This window comes from Neodiprion virginianus, chromosome 2 (genome assembly GCF_021901495.1).
Source record: "Neodiprion virginianus isolate iyNeoVirg1 chromosome 2, iyNeoVirg1.1, whole genome shotgun sequence".
Lineage (NCBI taxonomy): Eukaryota > Metazoa > Arthropoda > Insecta > Hymenoptera > Diprionidae > Neodiprion > Neodiprion virginianus.
This window is the reverse complement of record NC_060878.1, coordinates 3,698,958-3,720,312: the sequence shown is the minus strand read 5'-3', so window position 1 is coordinate 3,720,312 and position 21,355 is coordinate 3,698,958. Positions and strand designations below refer to the sequence as shown.

Here is a 21,355-nt window from a genome sequence, read left to right as displayed (position 1 = left end):
GAATCTACTGCGCAATATTTATAATCTTCTCTGTTAATGACCGCGCGTTTACATAAAATCGGTATAATATACATATATAAAACACAACTTATTAAAAATCAATAAGTTAATGCATGATCACATGAGAATTAAAATTATTTATACAATATTAATATAATCATCTATATAGCTTGTACTGTTCAGTAAAATATATATAAACGTAGGATCAGCACCGACGGCAAATTAAATTTATTTCAGAGTCTAATGTGTGTGTAGCAACGAAAGGAAGCAATTATGCGTAGGTGTGTATAGTTATAGACGCTAATGATCAGATTTGTAAATTGTCAGATAAAAGTTATTCTTTTTTTTTTCCCTTTTCGTTTTTTTTTTTTTTTTTCGTGGCAAGTAGTGTGTGTATATATCACATTTGAGTCTACCTATCGAATACTTTGGTATTTTACTAGGTTTCCTGTTCTCTACAACATTCAACGTCATGTATTATAATATGTAAATGTACATATTACGATAATGTTTCATACGTGTGCATGTAACATATGTGTACGTATGATTTCTTTCATCCACGATAGTCATTTTGATATTGATGAATTATTATATAATATAGTGTATATACTTTATAACTTCCATTTTATAATGTTATTACACCTATCCATTTTTCTACACACCAAATACTATAATACTTTTCTGTGTACGTATATTTATTGAGTATATGAATATTTCGCATGAAACGGATCAGTAATGTTTTATCATATCGGTAGTCATTTCAGAGCTGTAGCATTTTTCTGCGGAATAATTTATTTCCTTCTATAGTACGAAAATTCATCGAGTTAATTGCAATTAAGAATTTGGTAAAGTTGGATGGAAAAAATACCCAGGCTGATCTACTTCATGCAACCAATAGTTAATTATCATTCATCGTTATTACTGTTAATTTAATTATTATTATTGATAGTTGGTTCTCAGTATGTCTGTATATATTTATAATATGCTATTATATCAATATATATAATATATATATTTAACACTATATAATGAATGTAAATTTCTAATACAACTTTGTTATGTTGGTACTATAATATACTCGTAGTGTTATCATTATTGTATACATATAATTATTCTTTAAATTTAATGTCTGAATTTAACTTTCCAACGAGTATTTTGATCATAAAATGATAAAGGTTATTATTACAAAGTTCATGCGGCGTTCGCAGCAACTATAAATATAATAACGAAGTTAACCATGAAACAAAATGCAGATATGTTATAAATATTCAAATCTATTCAAACTATTTTGGATCAAGTAAACACTAATTCGTAAACATAATTCAATATAATACTAGACATACCGCATAACATGTTTTTGTTACACATGTATATTATATGTATACGTAAATGCGTATTGCACACGATAGGTAAATTACGATATGGGATCATGATATGGGTAAAATTTTCATTCGCATCGATCATATTACATACGTATGTATAATATTATAATACATGCTACAGGTCTCAAAAGTCAAAAGTCAAAAGGATTTTCTAAAAATTCGATCATATTATCCTGCATTTGTCTCGTTTTTCTTTTTCGTTTCATCTTTATGTCGTTTTTTTTTTCTTGTTTTTTTTCCTGGTGTTAAAAAAATCTAGGCTAGACGTTTCTACACTCTACGAATTATCTATTTAGGTATTTACGTATGTATCAGTATGTGTATCGCATATTATTAGACTAGGTTTTAACATTTATTTTCATCATATTTTTAAATACGTTTCATTATGCGTATTATACCTGTGCACACTCAATATTAGTGAAATTCAAATTCTCGTATCATTTATCCACAAATTTGGTTCAGTGGCTGCAATGTTGCTGTAATACAGTTCCTCATAATTATCGAACAGGAATGGAAAAAGGGCGTTTTTTCTCTTCCTATTTATTACTTACAATTTTCCATACAGATTTCATATTCTGCCGCATATTGAATGCTGATTTCTTCACGGTTTAAAATCTCTGATCATCATCATCAAACCGCCAAAATCCTGTCTAAAAAATCTCGTCCATTCCTCTGGATAGATCGACCCCAGCTCCTGAAGGAGGCTGCAATAGCGGGACGCAGTCCTGCGGGGAACATTCGACCCGACCAGCGGCTCCGCAGCCGCATTGCACGCAATTTCCGGTCGAATGTGGCAGCGCTTCACCTTCCTTGTACTCCACACCTGAACAATTAGAGAAAGAAGAAAAAAATGGCAAAATAAGTCGAGCACATTCGCATATCGATCAACGAGTTTAATTCGGCAATAATGCACAGCATTCTTAAAATCTCCAAATGTAGCAAAGTGAACGCTACCGCAAAATCAATAAGGCCGACCTTTATTCGTTTCAGCTTATATTTTAGCTATATGATCGTTTCTAGGCCCAACGAGTTACCAAGCGCTCTTTTACGCGAAATAAACCGACGGCAAGAATTGCTTGTCACAAATTTTACCCTCGCTGAAAGGCTAGGATTTGCGAATTTAGCTTACGAAATTTCGCCTTTAATAAGAGTGTTGAAAAGGAACACAACAAGGAACGTAGTCACAAAAGCGGTGATCATCTCGCCAACTACACAAAGTATACGATTGTTTAATATTGACGTTTTAAACCTACGTTTTGCAAAGAAGAAAAAAACCTTGGATTTTATTGATTTCATAGGATATCGCGGTTTACGGTTTTTGATTTCGTCATATCGCGGACAATTATGCAGCGTTTTTGTAAATTGGATTCTCGTGCGACATAAAAACATAAGATTCCGTAAAAATAACTATTACTTGATCGATTCGCGCGTGTTTAACGGCTGTTGCAGCAATTTTCAACACGATACGGAATATATGAATAGTTAATCAGTGTATACTGTTATACATGCTATATAACGTACTAGCATGCACATAACGCGTCAGCTCAAGATTAGAAGATTTCGCGTAGATCTTCGCCCGAAGCTATGTATGTAAAACTGGAAATGCATACATTTATAACATAATGACAGCGATTATCCAGCGTTTTATTGTCTGCAATCTCAACATACCTATAATAAATTCCTCGGCGAAAACTTTCGCAAACATATATATATATGTAATACGTACGTGTGCATACGGGTATAATGTATTCTTCACTCCGACATAATCGCGCGACTCATGAATTTACTATGCAGCAGCAGTCTTATACTTTGGAACTCTCCGTTTCACAGGCACCGTTTACATTATACATACTGCACAGCTATTACTCACGCGAAAGTTCGCTTCAAGTTATAAGCTAATGCAACGTCGCCGATTATTTCAGCCCCTTGAAGATGGGCGATTATATTTTGCCTTTCCAGTTTGACTGATGTACGTTTTCGATCTGATCCCGATTGGAATTTGAGGTACGAATGATGGAATTCAAAATGGCGGATGGAATATGGCAAACACGAACGGAAATAATTAGTTTCCAGACATTTTCGGGACCCCAATTCTTAATCTGGTTTCAAAATTGTGAGCTACGAAAATACGGTTGACAGGAGATCGAAATATTCCAAGTATTTGGAAAATAGAGCTTTGTTATGGGTTTTGGTTAACCATGTTTGAATCGGCATGTTCAATTCATAATTTCGCGGTAAAATTCTCGATCTTCACTTACCCATAACGACGCAGGTCGTCGGAAGTGTGCTCTGGGTGCCAAAGTCTTGATATGTTGAATTTACATCCATGTATCCCTCTTCTTCGATGATTTGAGCCGCTAATTCCGAACTCTCAGTTGTCATTGTTTCGTTGTCATCCGCTTCTAAGGTCGCAGCAGTGCCGAGGGACGAGTTTACGCTTAAAAAAGCCCCCGGAATCTCGGTGCTCTTTAAGCTTCCGTCAAAGTTCTCAAAGTCTTCCGGTTCCGAGTGGAGAAGGCAGTCCTGCCACCAGCAATAAACTTCACCGGCAACGCAGAGGCAATGCGAACACGGATCACTCGTTGGTATCTGTGCAGGCACCGACGATCAATGTTAGGCAGTTATATTTTATCGATCAAACGGTTATACTACACCCCGTTTCAAGTTATTTATAGACTCACTCACTGATATGTGGCCTTGAAACTACACGGTTGAAAAAAAAAAAAATGTTCCACCAGGTCCACAAAAATTTTCGGATTCTTGATATAACCATTTTTTAACGCATTATTAAGTAAGAAAAAAGTAAAAATTACAACGTCAATATTAAAATTCAAATGATTTGTGTCATATTTACTAACAGAAACGTAACAAATAATATAAACTTAAAGTGGACCTGCTGGGACATTATGTTTCACGAATATCGGGATGCAGAATACTGCGTGCAAGCTGTCGCAATCAAATTGTATCACGTCGAATGTATTTAGCGTAAAATATGCGATGTTTGAGGCCTTTTATTATTAAATACGACCAAGACGAAGCAGCATATTTCCGTCACAAAATGGCACCTTTGGAAAAATGTATTGCTTTATACTTTGCAAACGACAAATAAAAACGTATAATGGACTGTAGACATTTCAAACGTGCTTTGAAGACTGAAAATTTCCAGTTCCATTTCAGAAATACCGACGCGGTTGTTCGAATGTTGAATTTTTCTAATCCTGCAAGCATCGCCGGCCCGATACCGAGATAGAATTGCGTCTAAGGGGTAAGTAAGGAGTGCAAGGACCTTGCGACTGTACGTGAATGGGACGTGTATAGATATATATGGCACGGCGCAGGGGATTCCCAGGGGCCTTGGAAAGGACGCGGGCACGATGTCCTCGCGTTCCGCTCCGAGTTCATTGACCCGATATATCGCAGGCGAGCGCCAGCGCTCATGACTCTCAGAGTCCCGTCGAGTTTACGTTGGGGTTTAATCGCGTTTCCAAATTCCACGCGTACGAGATCCGCAGGGTCGGCTGAACCCCCGGCCTCCGGGTCTCGTCGGTCCTCGGATAACTAAATACCAAAGCGCGACCCGCAGCCCTAAGTGCACTACGTGCATTGAATTCGCCCCACCCTCCGAAGCTTCGCATATTTTCATTCGAGGTTTCAGATTTCAGCTATAATTGCCTAGTCCCGATTACCTACTTTGCATTCTCTCTTCGTACATAGAAGTACTTTTCTGTGAAACTCGCTACTTAACGCCAACAGATAGACAATCACACCTACATTTTAAATATTTAGGAACGCCGCATTCAGCTTCGGGTTGCCTATCAACTGGCGTTGATTGGCTAGTTTGGCGATGGCCGCTAAGCGAAAAATAATCGATGCATCGATTAATCGAGTTTGATAAATAATCGATTATACTCGATTAATCGGGAAAAAATAAACGATATGATCGAGAATAGTTTTTTTTTTATCATTCTTACTAGTTTCATCGAAAATTCCCGATACATTTAATTTCGTTTAGCGTACACTGTATAATTATTACATCGTTCTCGCCTTTTGGTGCACCTTTTATATGACTGTTATTTATTATATTTCATTTTTTCATTCTCATTCTCGCCCCATTTTTTGTTCCTCTTTCAGCGAGGTGCAAAATTCGCGGGCTAATGTGAAATTCTATGTTATGTGGATATAGAGACGGTAGTCTTCGCAACGCACCGGGGGGTCTGATAAGGTGGATGAAAAATATGTTCGAACGTTAGCGGCCGTTATACAGGAGCGGTAATTTAAAAACGCGAGTGAATCCGGCGTATAACTTCCCTCTCGCTCACGCTTCATTCTTTTCACAGTTTTCCGTTTGTTTTCTTTCTTTTTTTGTTTTTTTGTTTTTTTTTAACCTTTTTTTCGACGTTTATTTTTATTCTCACCAGCGGGCTTTTCAACCGCTTCGCCGGTTGTACAATGCATTTGGCCTAGTGCCACACTCATCATTTTTCACCGCACGATAGTTTGGATGGAGAGAAAAAAAAAAAAACGCAAAACAAAACGGGCAAACAGCTAACGGCCGAACGAAAACCAATAATAATCATAATAGTAGTAGTAGTGATAATAATAATAGTAACGATAAATATAACAACAGCAACGATAAATAACTAAAATTTATCCCGAGGTCGTGATATTTCGAATACGCAGGTGATCATCATTCGGATAGTTCAGTTTGTCCATCCATCTACACATACACTATAGATACGTACGCATATAGGTAATGTACACACCGCAGGTACAATAATTAATATACGGGCTATATCCTCGATATATGCGCATAAAATATGAACCTATGCATATATCCATACTTTAATTATAAGCGACCGCTGCACAGCTCGGCGGGATGACATCAAGAGGTGCGAAAATGGTTTATTAGAGAAGGTAAAAGTCAAGAGGGAGTCGACTCGTTACCGCAGATAAAAATAGTCGGAATAGCTTTTACAATATAAATACATACCTGTATAGATATTACGCTGCGTTATTATACAATGTACTATATTATACTTTCAATGTTATTGCACACCGAAAATTTCTCTGGGTTATATTCATATACAGTAAGTAGAAATCAATTCCATTTTCCCTACTTTTTATTCCACACATAGGTGTATATATACATATATATATTGTATAGTAGGATGTTTCAGAAAAAAATAATTTAAGACTTTCCATCCTGACACCCACGCCCCAAATAAAAAGTTTGAAAAGATGAGCGTTCTACGTTATGTGCAAGGTCGCGCTCAGTTGATTTTTCACTTCTATACATTTTTTTAAATTTATGAAGTACGGTGAATAAATTTTTCTTTTGTTGCTTAGATCAATCACAATATCAATTTACGTCACAAAGAAGATCCACACTTGTAATATCAAATCTCCAGTTGATGTTCGAGAAGTGGATATGACCACTTTTTCGTTATTAATTCAATCTCATAAAATAGTTATAATTTAATATGAACTTTTACTGTAGGAGAATAAGATTCCCGGTTGTGATATATGGTTGTGTTATGGATCGCGATCTTTGGATTGGATATAAATGTCCGGAAAGAAATAATAGTTGATGTGCTGGAACTTGTTTTTACACAAATTCAAAATAAATTTGTACAAAAAATTTATAAATCAAATGAGCGTGATCTTCCACATAACGTAGAACGCTTATTTTTTCACAAAATCTTTCTTTTAAGCTAAACAAACTTTTCAGTGGATGCCGTAGTCAAAAATCGCGAATTATTTTTCTCTGAAACACCCTAATATATAATATATACATTATATATATTAATTTTTCGCCAACTTCTTAACGTCTCCGCAAAAATTTTTCCTATGCATCACCTACTGAGAATGTTTAGTCTTAGCCAGTGGCAGAGACGTTACATAAAATTGGACAGTAATTTCACGAGATTGCGAAATGCATTTCTGAGTGCATATCTACGCGCATATAGGTATGTATATCTATATGAAGTTGAGTTCAAGGTGTGAGGTTTTGAATGAACCCTAGAATTATGTAAAAAGTTTCAAGAAGATTCGCGAGCGTTCGCGCGTACGTGCCAAGTTATTTTTCTTCGAGTAAAATTATGCCGCATCTGCAGGCTGAAGAAACGGGAAATTAAGAATTATTTTTTCCCCCTATTTCGTGGCTTAGGACATTTGATAGATGTACACGATCGATATTACTGAAAGTGCACGCCGAAATTGCGCAGCTGTACTGGTTCCGAATACTCATTCGTGAATTTAAACTTTCACCCAATGCCTGCAACGTGAACTACAAGGGAAAACTGATCTAAGGTATAACCGGGAAATCTGTATTTCATCCACGTAGAGTAAGTATATCGTCAGAGGCAGTTACCGGAGTCTTTATATTAAATTTACTCGGACTTGCTTCAGTGCTACGGAATCCCACGAGATTTGCCCCAACTCTCACGCTGCAGACTTCATCTGCACCGCAATCTATTTATCTCCAATCCGTTTATTGGGTAATACTATATGACGTGAACTGAACGAGTTCTGGGAAGCATGTACAAGAAGTTTTCTGTGAAACACACCGCTTTGTGTCGGCATGCAAGCACCGAATCTACGTTTTGTATTACTTGCACATTCGAAATGTAGCTTCGGTTGCCTATCTGCTGGCGCCAAGCGGCGAGTTTCACAGAAAACCGAGTTTCACAGTTATTATAGGTATAAATTTACGAAAAATGCATCGAACAGACGCGCGGAGGTGTAATAAAAGCGTAACGTAATAGTCGAAAATATTTTCTACGATAGGAAAAGCAGTTATTATACGGGTTACTCTTGAGAAATATATTCCAAGAACTTACTCCCATTCCCATCCTTACTCCCATACTTCGTCTTACCGAAGTCCTAGGGTACATAAAACATTCAGTATATATTCTGGGTGAAAACTCTTGAGACTGAGGTTTGCTCGGGTTTTACGACCGCGCGTGCTGTGCAGCGCGAAGACGTCGTTTGGAGTCGGTAAATTGTTACTCCTCAAGGAAGTTTTACTCCGGTTTCGGAGTTGCTGCGCATAAGATAATGCAGACTGTGCAGGAAAGTCGAGAAGCACGCTATGTCTGACCTCGAAGCCAATCATCGGGGTGGGTATCGATGTGTTCGTGAGAAAGAGAAAGAAAAAAAGAGAGAGAGAGAGAGAGAGAGAGAGGGCGGGGAGGGAGAGAGAGTACGGCTCTGACTCGTTTGATCGTCCCGGTGATTAACCTGACGAAAATGACGAGTTTGTGAACCATTTTCAGGACGTTAATTAATTCAACCTCGATCAGACTGCAGGTCCCCAATCAACTCTTTGATCATCTCCGAGACTTTCTCTCTTTTTATCCACAATATACATAGCTTTCAAAAATTTCATTTCCGCACCTTTTACTCTCGTTGTCTCCACGTGCCGGACCACAATTTTTACTGTTTTTATTCCTTCGCCACAGGTATCGAAAACCGTTAAATCACGTAGGAGTTCCCGCCTGGTATACAGAATTCTAGCTGCATATGCATGGATGTAGTCCGAAACGATGTGCCGAAACCGTTACGTTAGACGGATCGAGGGGAACTTACCGTTTGACTATGGGTGTAGGTCGTTCCCCCAAAGTAACACTTTTTTGGTACAGGTTCTTCAGTCGATATTTCAACCTCGTCGTCGGTCATTATGTCGATCTCACCCAGCAGGACAGCGTCCGTCACGCTGGCTGGTGCTGAAAGCAAATTGTCATCGGTTGAATAGCGATTGAAAAAATATATCGCAGATATAGAATGAGAGCGCAAGGACGAAACGACAGATTAAAAGTTTTTCGGTGAGACAAAAAAAAAAAAACCACTCGCAGCCACGAAACACTTTGCAGCCTAGTTAACGTGACTACAAGCGAGTCCGATAAGCACTTTAACTGCAGCACACATATGTGGTTTTGAACAAATGCGGATTAGGCAAAGCCGTTTAAAGAGTGAGAGAGAGAGAGAAAGAGAGAGAGAGAGAGAGAGAGAGAGAGAGAGAGAGAGAGAGAGAGAGAGAGAGAAAGAAAATAAGGGGATAAAAACAGCTAATGCTACATTCGCCTTTCGGCCACCAATGGAAAACAGAGGGACGAATGAAAATACGCAGCGCGAGCGACGCGTGTAAGCAATCGAAAACTGATCGAAAAAACGACAGTAAAGGCTCAACTTTGATCTTGAATTTCGCTCAACGAATCCTGAGAATCTTTGTATTCTATTAAGATAGATAAGTCTCCGTTTTCCGGTAATACGTTCGAAATTCGAAAATTGAAACGCCTTTGTTGCTCAGCGCCGCGCTCGCACGCGCGTGATGCGGAAGGTATCGATCAGGCGTCTACAAGCTAAGATCCGGGAACGTCTTACTACGATTATTGTGCAAGGTGGGTACAATTCGTGCGACGTGAATAGCAACTGATGTAAATGCGACGCACGTGCCTGCAGCGCAGCTACGGAAGGTTGGGATGGTTGGGAATTTATGGAGAGGAAAAAAATTGGTCCGTAATTTATATTTATATATATATATATATATATGTATAAAAGTGAGAAAATGAAAGGATATATAGGGAGCAGGTACGTACACACATAAGAACGGTATATTCTCGGGATGCGAGGTGAGGCATGAACATTTGTAAGGATTAGAATGCCCGATCATTTGTCACGCAGGATGGTTCAGGCCGGATGCTGCTGCACAGCCGGCTGTCAAGACAGCCTCATCATACGTCTTACTTCAACTACCGATCTATCATAAATCTATATTAATTATTCCTTGTGCCTCAAGTCGTACGGACAACATAAGTTCATATTTTTTCAATCATCAATTATGGGCTGCACAGACGCGTTAAGTGAGATCCTTTACCTCGCGGACTATCGCAAATAATCATGTTTCAACCGTTCAATGGGGTTTCGTATTTTCTCGATTACGGTAAATCGATACCAGCGTAATTTTAGTAGCGAGTACTCTACGTGATACGTTCAGCAACGAATCCCAGCTGCGGAAAAAATTGATTTTAAAAACTCGCCTCGCTTCCCCGTTCGAGTTATTCTCAACGCTGCAATTGCTAACTTCAAATATTTCCCATTCCCTGTTGTTTAAAATAATAGAATCTTTTCGCAAGTATAATCGCAACACTACAAAAATTCTATAACGCAATAATCAGTGTTGATTGATTCGATGTTCGATTCATTGACTGTTTGATCCAGGGTTTACCGCCTGGTTTTATCTCTAACCGCGTTATTCGATATTCTATAGAAATTAAAATACGTGTACCAGGAATTTTCTGTGAAATTTATCGTTCAACGCCAGCAGATATGCAACCATAGATACATAATGAATACGTATAAGTGATACGAAATGTAGCTCTGGTTGCCTATCTGGCGGCGTTGAGCGGAAAGTTGCACCAAGAAACCGCCTTGACATCGACTCGATCAACCGCATTGATATGGATATGCATTATCCAAGCGATTCGAATGAATTCTTTAGGCGCGTTGATCACGCGAATACAAAAAAAGCCCTCGGTGCACGACGTTCTTTTAATCCGCACAAAGACTATGTGACTAAATTGATTTACCTTTCGCAGTGATATACCATGTGCATGTATACGTATACCGCAGGTGCATGTGTACACATATAGGTACGTACATATGTACAACTAGTCTGTGGATTCTCGGTGTAAAATTAGGCGATAAATCAAAGACGGTCCTTTCAATTGCTTTCACACGTACAATCCGTGTTTGAGTGTGTGGGTTGGTGAACAAACGCGCGGTATGCTCAGCTCTGCATTCGATTATAGAATCACAAGGGTGGCAATGGGGAGATTCGTGAACGGGGTTACACACCGTTATGTACATACACTTTACATACTTTGGCGACTTATGCACACTCGCCGAAGGCTCGAACCTCTCGGTTCGGCTTAGTGCAGCCTTACTAGCCATTATATACCCTAAACTATCACCCGGTTGACTAACGACGTTAGGCTGTTGAAACCGGTGCAGCGACGACACTCCCCCACCCCCCATTGGCCGTACCAAACTGGTGCCGAACCAGTTACACACACGCAAATACCCACGTAGTTTCGACGCTAATGCCATAACGCCGCATACGTTGTACGACGCGGCTAAGCTGCCTCAAGTAGCCCCCCACCGCTGCCCCTTTGCCCCTTGATGCATGGGGGCGGGATTCGCGGGTCGTCAGTTGGGGCGAGTTGCGGGGGTGGGAATGGGACTGCAACGGACTGTACGGCTCCCGCGGACGGCGTCGAGGATCGATCCTTGCACCCACAATGCGCGGCTATGTGCGACGAAAGCCCGCGTCGTGCACAGCGGTGACCTAAGTTTTTACAACTACGTGGGAGAAAACATCCCACGCGATAGATATTTTCCTCTTAAGTATACCATATTATATAGATTTCTCGCAGCCTGCATTCAGGGAAAAAGTTATTTATTGCAACAACTTATTTATTTATTTTTTTTTTTTAATCTATCGTTATCGTCGCTTATTTATAAAGCGATGATTTAATACGCTCAAAGTGTTTATAATCAATGTTTGATTTGTTTATTTTCACGAAATGGAAAATATAGACTTTTAGCGGAGACTTGGGTTCATTTGGGAAAAACATTTTTCAGATTAGATTGGGCGGTTTCTTTTTTGCTACGAAATGAATGTTTTACGCAACTTTGTTGGGATCTATGTATAAGAAATAACGATTTTTATTGCTCAGAAAAAAAAAAAATTTTTGATTTGTAATAAATGAGAAAAGATAAATTACATATGATTTTAATTAACTGTATCGCAATGCCGATATTTCTTTGGTCTTTAACAAATCTTATTGAATTTAAATATTATATGTATTTATACACAATATTTTGGAACTGCTTTTGTTTTCTTTTGGTAAATAAATGGTATTTCAGAAAGTGAAATTCTAATATTTTACGCATTTTTCACGTTTCATTGCACTATGCATATGGATATTTCATTTTGAAGCTCGACTTAGACAAATATCGGATTTCCTGCAGTAAATAATTTCGGCTACAGATATAAGGCATCGTCTCGTATGATTATACAACTGTTAACGTACATTAAGGTGTTTCGTCCGGAGGCAGCATTTATTTCTCTTTGGATTCCACCTGAAAGACTTGTACATAAATATATCAGGGAAAGAATCCTTGCGAAAGGATACCTCTTAAATCCAATTTTAAGAGGCCGCTCTCGGGACTCGAAGTTTTCCCATTTAAGTCTACAAAACGGATAAGATGTAATTTTTTTTTTTTTAATTCTCACATAATTTTGTTACAAGAATATTTACATAAACAGACATAACTTCAGCCGTTTACTGTTTTCGAAGAACTTCATTATCTACAAAATGCTTCCAGGATGATGTCTATATTATTAAATGCGGTTCAATGGTACATAGTTTTAAGATAAAAAAAACCGACATTTTCCGCGTGTGATTTAAACGGGAAAACTTCGAGTTTCAAGATAGACCTTGTAAAATTAGATCAAGGATACATAGGTATATCCTTCCGTGAATATTCTTTCTTCGTTATTTACAACAATTTTTAAAGCTCAGAGCTGAAGAAAAAGAAAAAATACAAGGCTTCTTCCAAATGAAACACTATACAAGTTGAGGAAAGAAAAAAAAAAAAAATGCGGAATAATGGAGAGAAATCGACCACTTCATGCACCGCCATCAAAACTTGCAGACCTTTTAAGGTTAGCGTCGTATAACATTTGATCGGTTTTCCTCGCGTATAATACCGATATAACATATACCCCATCAGTCGGATGTGACATACGCCGAGGCGACATCGTTTTCTTATAAACCGTCCTTATATAAGTATACAGGATATATAATACGACGAAAAGGGCGCGGGAATCTAGTCAGCGAATTTTTAGACTATTGTGCAGATCGCCGGGAACCGTTTCTCACAAATACATATAATATAAAGGGTATGAGACGGAATGCGTATACAGGCCTCGGAAAAACCCTGAGGAAGCTGATTTTCATTTTTTATATTCTTCCGTATAAAGGTTCGTACGTACCGCGTTTCGGATGTGTATTATATACATATTTACCACAGGCGACGTATCGATGCCAGGTTCAGGTGCTTCTGAGCCGTTGAAATTTTGGTTCAGTGTATCGGTCGAATTGAAACCTGCGTTGGTTGCGGTGCCGCTGGAATAAGAGACGATTCTTCAACGCGGTCCTCATTTTTCACTCACCGTTCTAAAGGGACGAAAAAACTCCGCAGAGTACGGCGCGTCGATGGGGAATTCATTCCAATGAATTTTTATCTCCAAAACTGAACGGTTAAAACAACGAGATTTGAAAATATTTGCAATGTCTACAACTCGTTAGTTTTGCTCGAATGTCTAGAAAATTATGTTTGATTATTCTGAGAAATAATCATTCCTGCGCAATGAAATGTTTTTATAACGATGAAAAAATATTTTATACCCATACCGGGCCTGAACGTGAAAATAAGTCACCTCGGCGCCTACGTATAGGCAACCGAAGTTACAATTTGCAATCTTAGGAATACAATTGCAACGCTCGGTTGCATATCCTTAGGCGCCAAGGTGGCTTGTTACCAAGTTTAGATTCGGTTTATTTAATACATGTAATACTGCAGGTACGAAATAACTTCAGAAGGTAAAAAAAAAAGCTTTGCAGCGAAATCTTCAAGAGATGATAGCTCTGGTTTCATGTATACAACCATGCAAGGCATGTGGAGCCCCGCACACCTCGTGCATAAATTATGAAAGGGTAGCGGGTGCAGCGACTGTGTCTATTTTAGTGCGACTCGTTTTCTCTCTCTCTCTTCCCTCTGTTTCACTTTTTTACGTTACCATCGTATAAATACAGCTTGACTCGTCCGTTCTCAGCTGTAGATACACATACTTCAAACGGAAAAACTTTTACAACTCAGGATAATCCCAGCGGACAATTTTTTTTATCTTCTTTCGGTAGCTCAAACATTAAATTCTGCCTCTTTCATTGTACCCACACACACGAACACACACGCACACACGTCAAAGTTCTGACAGTGTGTATGTTTGTATAATATAACATTACGTAGTATACGATTTCCGCGAAAGTTTGCGCTCACACATATTCCAAGTCGCACTGAACATGGTACGGAATAACTTATTTGCAAGTTCGAAAGCAGCGCAGCTTTTCAGCATGAAATTTCCAAAATTATGCGTCATCTCGTTTTTTCCCACATCGCCGCGGACTGACGGTATATATTATTTTTTTTTTCTTACACGTCATAAGAATAAACGTCGCTTGATTCATGGCGGACTTTTACGGTAGCTGCATAACTTGGTAAACGAGAAGAGGGTGAAACAAACAAAAATAATACGGAAAAAAAATAAATTACCGTAATTGCTATATCACGCCGCTTTGTCTACTTTGAATTTTTTTTAATTTTCTTTTTTGTGGTCTTCCTTTTTTCCTTTTTTTTCAAACACCTGGCGCCGTGCCGTTTTTCTCGCAGAGATGATACCCTCTCTCCATTTTTCAACTTCCACTGTCACTGATCCTCCTCGAGCCCTTGATCTTTGAGGCCATATTTGATGTCACTAAAGCTCAGAGTGTTCGCCAGCTACGGCCCGCGTAAACTAGGATTTGCCACGGAATCTGGCTGTGCAGCCGATTCGGCGTCTCTCTTTATGATTCCCACGTCTTTTCCGGGGTTTATCGGTGAAATGACGCCGCGGTCGCTGCAGGAAAAAGGGTGGCGGCAAGGGTATCAAAACCACACATACGTACACACAGGCTCACATGTATGAATATAACGAATTCGAACGTATAATACCGCCCAGCTCCGAAGCTTTTCGAATATTACACGTGCATTTCTTCTTTGAATGTTTTTTTAGTTTTTATTTCAAATCAGCCGCTCGTCTGGGTGAAATTATTACGGAAAAGTCTCTGAGATTGCAGATTTTTGAAACAAATATAGCTATCAATGACGGAAGTATTTAAATTACACACGCAGTTTCAATTATCCCTAAATTGATGTGAATTACATTTTGCGAAATTATACCGCCGTTCTTGGTAGTTGCAAAAGCACTATGAAAAAATTAAAAAATAAATAACTATAACCAGTCGCGACGGATTATAACGAGTAGAAGTAATGCCGCCGCGACTATATGTGTAGTAAAAAAGAGAAGAATTACACAAAAAAAAAAGTAGGAAATATAATGAAGGAGAAGAAAGAGCATCCGGTGCACCTGAATTATTATACCTGCATTCTGCAGCGGGTAACAAATATATGCGATGTTGTGTTCGTATAATGACAGAGATTTAATTATCCGCAGGGCATTGCTGAAAGTTACAATATACGTACGTGACAACTGCGTTGATCGTGATTAAACGTGAATATAGCCGGTAATACATGCATAAATGCATGAGGAGGTATTTTAATCGCAATACGTAGTGTAAAATTACATTTCATAATGCATAATGGTTGAAATTATGCGTTAAAATATGCCGAGCTACAGCTACAAATATGGTAATAAATTTACTCGATGTATCTATTTTACCGGATTGATATATTTATTGAAATTCGTTGAATAATAACGCGAAAGAGAGCGCCAATCAAGCGGGAAAAAATTGGGTTATATGTATAATGCTGCTGTGATGTAACGTAAAATATTCCGACCATTGGCTCGAAAACCCCATCGGCTTAACTCGCCATTTTCACCCACTGAATTCGAGGTAATGTGTGTACACGTATATGTGTTTGGGATAGTGTTACTTCCACCGAACAAGTTGTTAGAAACGTTACACTCCCGCCCCCGAAGCCGTAATTGGACCACTAAATTCGTATTTCTCGTTGGAGAAGACTATTTTTCTCAAGAATGTATGGAACATACGCAGTTGGGTCGAAAATTTATCGAAAGAAAACATAAAAAACGGAGCTTTTAAAAGAGCAACTTGAGCTTATAAATTTTAAGTTGATTTATAAAAATGCCTGTGATTGAGAAATAAAAATTTTTAAATGTCAATGAATATAAAAAGGAAAAACCTAATTGTTATTAACAGTGTCGGAGAAATTACGTTGTTCTACTATTTTTTCACCAAAAAATTGAAACACGTTACGTTTCATTCTATCAGAACATAGTTTTATTCGGTGACAAATGAATTCTCTGTACAAGTCAAATCTGAGAAATTTTGTACTTGAGCTCGTCGGTTCGTAAAAAAAAAACTGAAATATACGATAACAGTGATAATTAACAAAAAATGATAAACTTTTATGATTTGGTAACAAATACATTATTGTTTGTTAAAATCTAACGCATAGACGACTTGTGGAGAGTATTATTTTGTAAACCTATTGTCAATTATAGAATCACACAAGTAACATAGATTTTGTGCTCCAATATTCCGAATTTTTCCTTGATCAGGCATCTAATGTAACTGTTAATATAGCTTCAGTAAGTGAAACGCTGATATTTTCATATAATTATGTGTAATTTTTGTCACTTTCAGAGAAAAGTGATGGAGAAAAAAATTGTTTTAAAAAATAAATAAATAAATAGAAATAAAGTGTGGAGAACCGGGAAGTCTTACGAGTACCGTCTGAATCCACTTGACGAGGCTTGCGCGACTGCACAGAGTAGTGGTAGGACTACTGCAGGGCGAACCATACACCGACGGTTTCTACTTATCGCCAAGAGTCCGCAGGTTGTCTGAGCCGGTCCGGGACGCTTCTACTCGCGTGGGTTAAAACCGAGTCGACGCTGCGGTCTGACCTAGATAGCCGTTTCCACTTGAGTCGGTGGCGGCAGCCCGCCATACACGTGTGAGAAGGGGGTGGCATATCCGCAGGCGACGGTACTAGACCGAATGAGCCTTCCTAATTAAAAATCCTCACACGGCGTACTGCAGGCAGAGACAATGAAGAATAACGAATCGGGGAGAAGAGAGCAGGGCTGAGTATCTTCGGATAAGGTGAAAACGAGCCTTTTTGGATAGGTTTCGCGGCGGATTCGAGTCCCACGGTATTTAGGGGCCATTCGAAGATCTAAATCTGAGGTTCTCGGCTGGGCGAAAGGTCGTTACAGGTGAAAAGGGAGCGAGAGGGAGGGAGGGAGGGAACAGCACATTTAGGTGGGTAAAAAGTGACGTTCTATGATGAATGTCCTTGGGGGATAAAAAGAGGCTCAATTCATAAATCTTGAGGCGTTTATATCTGTTCGGTTCGGCCGGCGTTTCTCATCCCGCCGATTTTTCGCCGTTTGCGATGTTCTCGAGTGACGAAACCAGCGCGAGGAATGTTTCGTTACGTAGTCGGGATATTCGACGGGCAACGCTTTGCAGATAGACCTATTTGTCTCGTGGACGCAGCTCATCAGTTCTGCCCGCACCGGCAGCCTTGTTGATTTCAAACCAAATATCATTTTGAAGGGGGGGGGGATATTTATCACTGGCTACGTCAGCTCCATTGTCTGACCAATGCTCACTCACCCGGCTCTAAACCCCTTTCATTAATCCTCAAAATTTAATTAAGCCACCAGCTGATATTCAGGCCCCTGCAATCTAGGTATATTTGGCACACACAAGCAAGACACACGGCTATATAGCATTTGCATATACTGCATACCTGTGATTCATTTTTGGCCGGTACGATTCTCCGGTACTTGAGCAGAAATCCGATCCACTTAGGGAGTTTCCTTCATAGATCTTGATCAGTTAGAAAAGTTTTGTAACAGATGAAGAAACCTGCTTCCTTATATGATTGTCCAAATCATTGAATCAGATACGCTGTAACAGTTATCGGAAAACCATGCAAAAACATCGGCACGATAAGATTTGTGCAAATTACGTGAATGCATCATCAACCTGAGAGATATAAGACTAATAGATTTAATCGAATGATTGAGAAATGCATGAGATACAAATAAAATCGTAGTGTAGTTGTACGATTGATAGTAAAGTTAGTCTGCTAGTCTGTCAGTCTGATCGAGGATACGAGATCGTCATCGTTACGCCATATCCATTGAGGAACCCAAATCTGAAAAACTGCACCAAGGAAGACGTCAGCTTCAACTATAACGACACTTCACTTCAGTGAATCTCATACACACGAGAAGAACTTCGGGAAGGACTGATTGGATCTGGCCGATCGTTTCGAGCTTTCTAAACAGTACTAAAGAAGTCTTGGATCATCCGGAATTCAAGAAGATCTATGGACGGCGCAGCGGCGAGAATTTCGACTAGATTTTGGTAAAGATTTTTTACTGGCCAGCCATTTTTGCATTCGGGAAACATTTCTATGCTATGGTAATCGGTAAGTGACACAGTTTGATAAATAATGTTACATGATTTTTTCGTCTATATTTTTCGTCAAGATATCGCCTCTCAAGAACGTATATCTACATAGCTCTAATTCTTACCAATACACTTGGAATCAACATACTTTGGCTTGATAATAACATACTGGAAAATATACGATCACGTTCCTCTGTAACATTCACGCACGAGACTCGTGTATCTTTCAATGTCAGTATCCATTTGTAGAAAAAGTACGTTCAAGCTTGAGCTAAAAAATAGGATATTATTGCAATCTCGTATATTATCTGTAAAAATGAACATAACGACCTCGACGGCAGTTCATCACACCGACCACGCAGAAGAAGGGATGAATATGCCGCGTCACGTTCGTTTAAATCAACTTTCAAGTAAATGTAGTACAGCATAAATTCAGGCCTCTTGTACACGTTCCGACGTGGTCAGTTATTGCCCCAGAGTGATCTACAGTTTGTGAAAATGACGGGAAAAATCATCGCACTAGCCGCACTGATTTTTTTCATGTCGATTCTGCACCGCGGAAATGCCTCGCGAATACTTTGCGTATTTCCATCAGCCTCGGTAAGTCATCAGGTAGTTTTTCGCGGATTGACCCTGGCTCTTAGGGAACGGGGCCATGATCTCGTTGTCGTGACGCCAAACCCGGTGAGGGACCCGAATCTGAAGAACTACACCGAGATAGACGTCAGTTTTCTTTACAAGGAGAACTACGAAACGGATTATATAGAACTGCGACGAAACGCGTGTTGGATTGACTGGTTCTGGAATGTTACACCTATACTACATTTGTTCTGTGAAAAAACCTTCGACCATCCAGAATTCAAGAAGATTTACGCACCGGATAGCGGTGAAGAGTTCGATTTAATGCTGACGGAGACTCTTTATTGGCCGGCATTTTTGGCTCTCGGCAAACGATTCGACGTTCCGATCATTGGTGAGCGTCTTGTTTTCTTATGTGTATAAATTAAATTGTAGCGTTATTTTTTAGTCAAATCTGATCATGGATATCGTCTAATGTTAAGGTATGACGTCTTTGGGTCTTGCTCTGAACCTTCAATACTCGGTTGGGAATCCGATACTAACTTCTCATCAATCGAACTGGGACCTTGCAATGAAGGAGGTGTCTGATTCGCCGACGCTTTTTGAGAGGCTGAAGAACTTCTACGACGTTTGGAAGTTCATTTACAATTACAACACGGAGTTCATGCCTGCGCAGCATGCCATTGCAAAAAAATATTTGGGAAACGAGATCCCCGAACTTGGCGAAATCGAGAGGAACCTTAGTTTAATTTTCACCAATCAACAGGGACCGATTTCGTATCTTAGACCGAATGTACCCAACGTTATTGAGATCGGTAACTTCCACGTGTCGAAGAAGATCAAGCCTCTGTCGAAGGTATTATAGATTTAGCGATGGAGTTTTCACCTCACAATGCACGCGACTCACATAATTCTTCTCTTACAAAGGATCTTCAGAAGACTCTCGACGAATCCAAACAAGGATTTATATACATGAGCCTTGGGTCGAACGTGAAAAGCACCATGCTGGACAAGAAATCACGGTCCGAGTTCATTGCCGCATTTTCCAAGCTTCCCTACACGGTAATCTGGAAGTTCGAGGCCGAATTTCTACCCGGCAAACCGGACAACGTAATAATAATCAAGTGGGCCCCGCAGCAGGCGATTCTAGGTACCTGAATACGCAAAACACTTTTTAAACGATTTATGCGGATCAAATGAACGTCACCTTACGCATCTTTTCAGCTCACCCAAACCTGAAAGCCTTCGTGTACCAAGGAGGACTTCAGAGCACGGAGGAAGCGATTTCTCACGGCGTCCCTGTGATCGGTTTCCCGGTGATGGCTGATCAGGACATGAATGTTAACAAAATGGTGTCTCTTGGTGTCGGAAAGAAGCTGGAAATTACTGACGTAAAAAGGGACGATTTGATTGAAGCAATACAATCCGTTGCGACGGACGGCAGGTGAAGTACAATTTTGAGCCAAGGAATCCGATACGCGACATACGTGAGTGAAGCATAAATTTCATAAAAATATGTCCGATAATTTGCAGCTACAAGCAGAGGATGCTCAACTTGCGCGAACTGCTGAAAGACAGGCCGTACGATTCATTGAAGAATGCCGTTTGGTGGACCGAGCACGTGATTCGACACAGAGGCGTCCCTCATCTCCATTCTAGTACTGCCGACGAGCCGTGGTACCAGCGTGGCGATATGGATGTAATCTTTCTCATTGCTGCCGTGTTTGTAATATCTGTGATGACCGCTTCAGCTGTACTTTATCAGTTGTTAGTTTACAGTATGAAGATATTCGGTAATCAGCAGTTAGTAAACAGGAAAGAAAAACTCAAGTGACAATACATGTATATTCATTGCACATGAAAAACACTGTTTTTGTGATTGTGTTTGCAGGGATTTATAATTACTGATTCATGGAAAAATAAACAAATGAAGCCAACATGGTAAAAATTGAAAGAAATATTGTATTGCAAGTAAGACAAGTACCAGCTGAAAAAAACGCTTGATGGAATCACGTGAAATCGCACGCGTATCTTATTTAGTGACGTAATGAAAAATAATCGGAGTAAAGATGCGGTTTCGCAAATCTGTCTATACTTCTC

The 21,355-nt window shown here is 39.3% G+C and overlaps 2 protein-coding genes across 3 annotated transcripts in view; one reads left to right on the top strand and one right to left on the bottom strand.

Moving 5' to 3' along the window:
* Positions 1 to 275: 275 nt before the first annotated feature.
* Positions 276 to 21,355, bottom strand: part of LOC124297405 (uncharacterized) — a 39,831-nt gene continuing 18,751 nt past the window's right edge. Inside the window, exons 2-5 of one of the 2 annotated variants that reach the window (XR_006906603.1) lie at positions 8,970 to 9,106; positions 3,641 to 3,971; positions 1,934 to 2,205; positions 276 to 1,858 (exon numbers count right to left, since the gene is read on the bottom strand). Coding sequence is in view for 1 of the 2 variants with exons in the window: in XM_046748393.1 (XP_046604349.1) it covers positions 2,033 to 2,205; positions 3,641 to 3,971; positions 8,970 to 9,106 (641 nt within the window). In the remaining variant the exon portion in view is untranslated. Of the gene's footprint in view, positions 2,206 to 3,640; positions 3,972 to 8,969; positions 9,107 to 21,355 lie in introns of both variants that reach the window. The other variant, XM_046748393.1, reaches the window with a different exon arrangement.
* LOC124297404 (UDP-glycosyltransferase UGT5-like) lies at positions 19,029 to 21,192 on the top strand. The gene is made up of 5 exons (XM_046748392.1): positions 19,029 to 19,649; positions 19,738 to 20,111; positions 20,183 to 20,405; positions 20,480 to 20,699; positions 20,789 to 21,192. Exons 1-5 carry the CDS (start codon positions 19,175 to 19,177, stop codon positions 21,087 to 21,089), a joined length of 1,593 nt encoding a protein of 530 aa, XP_046604348.1. The 5' UTR covers positions 19,029 to 19,174; the 3' UTR covers positions 21,090 to 21,192.

Bases quoted from the DNA above. Each gene is read 5' to 3' on its own strand.
- LOC124297404 (XM_046748392.1), top strand. From the start codon at position 19,175: ATGACGGGAAAAATCATCGCACTAGCCGCACTGATTTTTTTCATGTCG. The intron at 20,112-20,182 runs GTATTATAGATT...TCTCTTACAAAG, and splicing joins AGATCAAGCCTCTGTCGAAG to GATCTTCAGAAGACTCTCGA. The intron at 20,700-20,788 runs GTGAAGTACAAT...GATAATTTGCAG, and splicing joins TCCGTTGCGACGGACGGCAG to CTACAAGCAGAGGATGCTCA.